An 8,223-nucleotide genomic window follows, 5' to 3' on the forward strand; every position below is an offset into this window, starting at 1 on the left:
TCTAGGGTGATCAAAAGGGATATTAGAAAATGTGGAAATACTGGCTTTCTTAGGTATGATTTGTAAAAGTGATAATGTACTTGTGTGTTGGGCATTTCTCCCATGTAAGTTTATTTCCAAAACCAATCACTGGGCGTATATACAAGACGAAATAAATTAAGTGAATGTTGCATCTATTTCTAAAACTGAATTATACTTTTTAACTTGAAGTGTATTTTGCTTTTTTGTGTTGAGACAAGCAAGCATCTTATATGCCTGCCTGATTTCTACAGAAATTAGTATAATAAAAAAATTACAGACTTAAGATAAATAATTACCCATAAAATGAAATTACCATCCAATACTTTTATTATATCAAACATGTAACATGTTGATTTAATTTTATAAATGTTGCATTAACTTTGCTATATAAATGTTGATATTTAAATTAACTTTATTTTCACACTTCATACAAATTGTGTTTTTCTATTTGTTTATGCACAAAGCAACAAAAGTGGATATATATATCTGTGCAGTATATGCAACAAGCATTAAAAACCTGATTATTTAGCATTTTTAGCCATCAGATTTACTGCTGAGTCACTGGTGAGGGTACTAACTGTTACCTGTCCATATTTATTATGTATAAAAAATTCTTGTTCAAGAAAAAAACAACACTTTATTTGAACCACACAGTGTTGACAAAATTTTTAATTTCCAGAAAGAAAAAAAAACGGAATGAAAATAAGAGCACATCACATTAAAGTAATTGGAATTAAAATACAATATGAACCAATTATTCAATTATCAGAATATTAAGTAAGGGATATTAATGAAATCCATGAGAACTGTTTATTATATTAATCTAAATTCTACAGTTCAACTAGTACATTACTTTGTTGTTTTTAATAGGGTAGTAAGATTATTCAAAAACAATTGTCTTATCATAAAAGTTGCTGAAAATTAGCAAGTATGCAAACACAATTAAGAATACACACGAGAAAAACCATCAAAAAATGTTCATCTTTTAAAGTTTTACACAAATCTAAAGCTACTCACTGAATGATAACATCAGATCTCAATAATACTTTGTTCTATTGTGATAGAAATAAAAAAATCAATACCACCTAGAATACAGTAAAGTTTCCTATCTATTGTATAATTCTTTATTTCAGAGAACCCACCATAGTTTTGCCTTCTGTGTTACACTCATTAGTTGAAATCAATGCTTATATTAAAGCTTTAGATGTTATACTAGTATTTCAGAGAAGTTCTCACACACCAAAATAACAGAAACTGACAAGTTACATGCCACCTGGCATTGGCCCTCCTCCCATTTTCTCTGCCATTTTTTTCATCAGATTGGCAACTTTAGGATTAGACTGATATTTACCAATATTGGCTGGATTAGAAGATATATCCTGGAAAGCTGCAGCAACTTCTGGATCCTTAAAAAAAAAAGAATATATGTATATATTCATACACACATTAAAAAATACATCCAGATGAGTCTATGGTACATTAGGTATGTCACAAAAATACACACATTTTAATTATATAAATTTCGTAGTTTTACTCACAAATTTAAAAACAGATTTTTCAGAATTTTGTAACGAATGTTTGGAGAATCATAAATATAATTTATAAATTGTAATTGAATACACTGCACAACAAAGTTTTTGCTTCTTGAACACTGTTGGGTATTCCTTATAGATTTTTGGCTGTTGATCACGAAAATCACATCCAAATTTGCCCATCACGTACCGTTTCATCGAAATATTCAGTTTTTACCAGGACACTGATACAATGGAAAAACGACATCAGGGCAACTGGAATCCGTCAATGCTTGCTGACTACTGTTGGACACTGCAACGCGATGCACCGCGCATGGAATACAAACGAAAATCAGGAGCAAAACACTTTTAATCATGTTGAACATAAAAGCGTACTAGAAATATAAACGCAATTAAATACATTATTGCCCGTAAACAGTTAACTGTCTATTTTTCAGAGTTCCTATGTGATGAAGCAAAACCAAAACTATATTTGTGCACACCCACCAGGTACCTGTCACAATCAGCAAAAACGTTTCAAAAAATTGTTGTGCAGTGTTATTTATTATTTTACATAAAGTTATACAGTGACAATACTAATGTTTATCATTCTATCAAACATTTATATTAAATAAATGCCAGGGAGTGTAATGGATAAAGAATGTTAGGGGGAAGATAAAACAAAAAATACTAAACTTGGGTGAATATACTGAATTTTTGTTGCTCAACGATAGTGTGAGGGTATGTAAAAACTAATGATCACATAAGTTTGTCACAAGTACTTTAAAACCTGCACTGTTATTAAATATTCAACACAGTTAATTGAACATGTTTACACTTTTCAATAGTACAGTATTATTGTGCATTATTAAAAATTTAATAACTGAAATCAATGCTTTATACAATTTTGAAACTTTGAAGCCATCAGTTTGCACCTTGAAAGCACACTACATGTACATTGTTTTGGCATCCCCTAGAGTTTAAAACTGTAAACATAAAATGCTGATTTTAATTATTATATTTTAAATAGAGTTACTTCATTGACAATCAGTTACACCAGAACATGACAAATGTAAACAAAATGCATGCAATAGATTAAATCTATAAAAAGTAAATTAATTCTAAACTTTAAACAATTAAATTCTGTGTTCAGGTGATGATTCTAACTATGGCTTGTATAACTTTGACACTTTTCTTATTCCCACTGGGTAAGTTTAAATAGACAACTAATTCCTTCCATTGTCAACAACCAACACTACTCTTCTGTACAAAATTTTACTTGTTTTAGAGAAACAAAGCTTAAACTTTCTCTCACAACAATGCTAACTTTTCCTACATTCCTTGTAATTAGTTAAGAGGCTTATGACTCTTGTTACTTGACTTAGTAAGCAGACAATATAACAGTAATTGCAAGCAACAATATAGGCTCTATATGTTTCTATGAATCTTACACTGTTCATTTTACTTCCAACTGAAGAATACGACTTGTCCTATTCATTCAGCTTCAAAATGAAAATACAAAAACTGACTGATGCAAGTGTAACTGGAGAATATGACTAATCATGGTCCTTCCACTTCCAAATGAAGAATACAAAACTAATCACCCAGGTGGTAGCACTGCCCACGTACAGATAGCTCAAAGTGTTTATCGAAATGGTGTTTGAAGCATATTGTTAATAGGTTATGAGAATTTTCCTTTTATAACTATCTAGGTAACTACTGAATAACAAATTCTCGGCACGTCTGTAAATATAATAGTTGGAACTTCTTTTTATTCTTCCTTCTGTTTCTTTGTTATTACAAGACAACTCAAAACTAAAACAATGGCATTAATTAATTTTGATGAGATGACATAACTTCAATTAAGTACTAGTAACTGGTAGTAATTTAAATGTATATTTCTTGTGTAAACTGCGTTATCATTACCCCTTAAGGTTAGCTTTCTTACAGAAATTTGGTGTTCCTTTAAAATCGTTAAGTACAGAGAGAAACAGGAATTTCCGGCCACTACTAGGTAAATGATAAATATTACAGTTGGAATCCCACTGTATTTAGAACTTAGTTATAAATACAACCTTGCCATATCTGTTGAAACACTGCACTAAAAAACAACAAGCAGGCAATCAGAGAAAAACGTTTCGAAACAGGAAGTAAATGTACGGATGGTGAACATCAAACTTTCAAAAACAATACAAACAAGGCATTTGCATCATCCCTACATAACACCAAATGCAAGAATTAATATATACCAATATATAAAACTATTCAATCACAATTAAGTTTCATTTATCCTTTGCATGTCGTAACATTCTACCACAATGTAAGCCTGTCGTATTATGTAGGGGTTTTGTTTTGAATTTTGCACAAAACTACGAAGGCTATCTGCACTATTAGTTCCTAATTTAGCACTGTAAGACTAGAGGGAAGGTAAATAATCATCATCACCCACCGCCAACTCTTGGGCTACTCTTTTACAAACGAACAGTGGGATTGACCGTCACATTGTAAAGTCCCCATGGCTGAAAGGACCACCATGTTTGACGTGACAGGGATTCAAACCTGCAACCCTTGGATTACAAGTCAAGTGGCTTAACCATATATTATGTAGGGGTGGATCCAAATGCAATCTTTTTGAAAGACTGATATTAATGATACCCTCAATTATATCCTTTTCCTGAAAAGTTTTTACTTTATTTGTACAATTACAATTGAAGAATATAACCCATCCTGTTCATGTCACTTCCCAATGAAAAATACAACAATAACTGGAAAATAGGTATTATCATAGCTATTCCACTTACAACAGAAGAATACAAAGAATGACTGATACAAATATAACTGGACTTGTTACAGTCATTCTATTTCTAACTGAATAATTATTTACAATATAATAAACATGTTCCTTTTGAAAAAAAGATTCCTACCAGTTATAAAATACTGTTGTATTTTATTAACAAACTTATATGACTATTGTACCTGGAAAGCCTGAAGAATTTCGGGGTCCTGAAAAAGTGTCTGGAGTCCTGCTCCCATGTTTGGGGGCATTCCTCCAGGTCCTCCAGGAAAACCTCCTGGGAAACCACCAAATCCCTGACCTGCATTTCCAGCTCCAGACTGTTGTTTCTCTCTTTCGTACTGCAAAATAGTATTATAATTATTAATACTTATAACCAGATAAACCTCTTTCAACACAATAAACAACTGTTTGTTTAAAGTTAAGCACAAAGCTACACAATGGGCTAACTGTGCTGTTCCCACAATGAGGATGAGGGACAATAAAATGCAGTTACAGACTTTAAATAACTTTGTTTTAATCAAATATCACAGATTAAACAGATTTGTTCTCAAACAGACCAACACATGATGTTTTTACAAGTTCAGTGCTAATCTTAATAGTGTTTGCATAATAACACACAGACAAAATAGCTAAGTTTTACTTGTTAATTATCAGTAATATAGGAGGAAAGTGACTTCTAAAAAGCACAAAATATGTGTCAGATAAGACAGAGTTGAAACACAAAATGTGTGTCAGATAAGACAGGGTTGAAACAAAATGTGCTAGATAAGACAGTTGAAACACAAAATGTGTGTCAGATAAGACAGTTAAAACAAAATGTGCTAGATAAGACAGTTGAAACACAAAATGTGTGTCAGATAAGACAGAGTTGAAACAAAATGTGCTAGATAAGACAGTTGAAACACAAAATGTGTGTCAGATAAGACAGTTGAAACACAAAATGTGCTAGATAAGACAGTTGAAACACAAAATGTGTGTCAGATAAGACAGAGTTGAAACACAAAATGTGTGTCAGATAAGACAGAGTTAAAACACAAAATGTGTGTCAGATAAGACAGAGTTGAAACACAAAATGTGTGTCAGATAAGACAGAGTTGAAACAAAATGTGCTAGATAAGACAGTTGAAACACAAAATGTGTGTCAGATAAGACAGAGTTGAAACACAAAATGTGTGTCAGATAAGACAGAGTTGAAACAAAATGTGCTAGATAAGACAGTTGAAACACAAAATGTGTGTCAGATAAGACAGAGTTGAAACACAAAATGTGTGTCAGATAAGACAGGGTTGAAACACAAAATGCTTCTCACTTCACGCTCTCTTTCTTCCTTAGCTTTGCGAATTCTCTCTTTCCTTTCTCTAATTTCTTTCTCTTCTTTTCTTCTTTCATACTTTCTCCTATGATCCTGAATTTTTTTAGCCTAAGAAAGATATAATGAAATCAATGCACTGCTAAAGAATGATATTTTAAGTTTTCCCTTTCTAATAATTATCCAGCTATACCATGCTATTAATAAGCATACGTAATATCCACAAGCATTTAAAACATGCTGTTACATACAGTCATAAACATTCATTGATTAATTTGTTTAAAATGGCTATCTTTGCTGTGCCCTAATACTTAGCATTAAAAGTCTTTAGTTTCCTTCTGAGCCACTGGAAAAAATATTAATTTATTAGTAACAGATATTGAGGTGGTATCATCTAATTCTGTTAAGATTGCAAAAATAATCTGATAAAAAGTAAAATAAAATAGAGCGAGGGAAGTAACTGATGCAATGTTGAAATTTATGCAGAAAAATTTCACACTGGCTGTTTTGACAATTAACATAACTTTTGTTTTTGTATCTTAATCAAACTTATAACATTTTATTTCACATTCTGTTAAATTTATGTCATTGTTCAATAAATAACAAAAGAGAGAAATATAAAGTTATGAACTCCTTGTCACGTGTAATGAACTGTTTAAATAAAACCTAGATATGGTCATAAAAACAATTTACAAATAAACCTGTGATGACAGCTTTTATTATAAAGGCTTAAAAATTTATAAAATCCTACACGTTCAAACACAACTAGTAAAATGACCTAAGTTATGTTTCAAAGTCTCAACACCTGACATACTTAATGTGGTAAGTACTTTTAAACGTTAAACAATATAAAATTTCCACTCAGTGATAAGATATCATTCACACTTCAATCTGTCAGTTTGTTAATCAACATTACCAGTTTCTGTAAAACATCACAACACGACGTGCATTATATTAACACCTCAAAGTAATATTATTAGAGAAACAATGAAAAATGGTAAAACTGTAGAGTTAAATACTAAAAGGTGGTACAAATACTGATAGGGTAAACCCTTTTAAACGTAAACAAATCAGCTGTGACGAGAAACAGAAGCCATCATATTACACTACTCAACTGTCTGATAAAATTACTTCTGTTTACCTCTACACTTTGATAACAATCAGGATCTAGTAGAGACACAAAGGTAACACATATTCAGCACTGGACTTAAACCTTGCCCGACAATCAGTATATTAAAAGGTGATTACATTATACCTCTAAAAAAATTTATTTGCAGCGAAATGTAATAATATAATTTTAATCTGCACACTCAAATACTGCAAAATGAACACACTACATAATGTGATTTGTATCTCAGAATGGCTGATATGGGTATTAACACTTTTACTAATAAAGCAGGGAACAATGTTTTAATATTCTTAGGTCATCGCAAATAATGTGAATTCATTGGTTGGAAAACAAGTTTATTTATCATATTGTTGCTACTGATGTTTCACACACTATTTAACTTTCAAAACATTTAAAATAAATTCTGCACAAACAAGTTTTCATTTTATTTTTTAGCATAACCAATTTCACCTGCCAACCAGAGGAAGGACAAACAGGCTGGTAGAATCCATAACCAACTCCTAGGCTACTATGTATCAATAAAGAGTGGAGTTTACTATTACATTACAATGACCCTAAGGTTGGCAGGTTGAGAATGTTTCGCTCTTCACTTTCGATCCTGCTGGGTGAATAAACTAAAGAATTCACACACATTAATGTGAAGGTAGTTAATCTATTTACTACCATTAAGGTCAGAACGAATGTCTATACACAAAAATATTAATGTTTATTTTGTTGCTTTATTAATAAAACATGTACCCAAAATAAATTAAACTAGCTACAAGTTAAAACAATTTATTTTACTATTAGATTAACTGCTTTTCATACACAGACATTTTGAATATGGTGTTTAATTAACGTGAGACCAATGGAGCATCAGAATAGATCGAAATATTCGGCCTTAATTTCTAGTAAGATATATGTTGTAATTTTCATACGATGACTTGTAAATCCTTTCCGTAAGCCTAAACAAAATATCGGAAGTTACCCTTAATCGTCATTCACACTAAAATTCCACTCAGCAACTTAAGTCTGAATGTTTACAAATATTTTTGTCACTTAAGCGTTTTTTTCATAGTCATTGCTAATTTAATATATTATCTAAAAATATACATACTTCAAATTTACGGCATAATACGCCAAAACTAATATTTTTTAATTGAACACAACAGCTAGTGTCAAACGCTAGGAGTCGCACAATAGTTTCTCAGTAGACTTGTTTGTTTTTGAATTTCGCACAAAGCTACTCGAGGGCTATCTGTGCTAGCCGTCCCTAATTTAGCAGTGTAAGACTAGAGGGAAGGCAGCTAGTCATCACCACCCACCGCCAACTCTTGGGCTTCTCTTTTACCAACGAATAATGGGATTGACCGTCACATTATACGCCCCCACGGCTGGGAGGGCGAGCATGTTTAGAGGGACGCGGGCGCGAACCCGCGACCCTCGGATTACGAGTCGCACGCCTTACGCGCTTGGC

General features: G+C 32.0%; 1 protein-coding gene across 2 annotated transcripts in view; it reads right to left on the reverse strand.

The window, feature by feature from the left end:
• Positions 1-657: 657 nt before the first annotated feature.
• Positions 658-8,223, reverse strand: part of LOC143231063 (hsc70-interacting protein-like) — a 70,303-nt gene continuing 62,737 nt past the window's right edge. For both annotated transcript variants that reach the window (XM_076465576.1, XM_076465577.1), the window contains 3 exons: positions 5,639-5,749; positions 4,509-4,667; positions 658-1,427 (listed from right to left, as the gene is read on the reverse strand). In XM_076465576.1, the coding sequence (XP_076321691.1) occupies positions 1,284-1,427; positions 4,509-4,667; positions 5,639-5,749 (414 nt within the window). In that variant the 3' untranslated portion in view covers positions 658-1,283. The remainder of the gene's footprint in view (positions 1,428-4,508; positions 4,668-5,638; positions 5,750-8,223) is intronic.

This window comes from Tachypleus tridentatus, chromosome 10 (genome assembly GCF_004210375.1).
Source record: "Tachypleus tridentatus isolate NWPU-2018 chromosome 10, ASM421037v1, whole genome shotgun sequence".
NCBI lineage: Eukaryota > Metazoa > Arthropoda > Merostomata > Xiphosura > Limulidae > Tachypleus > Tachypleus tridentatus.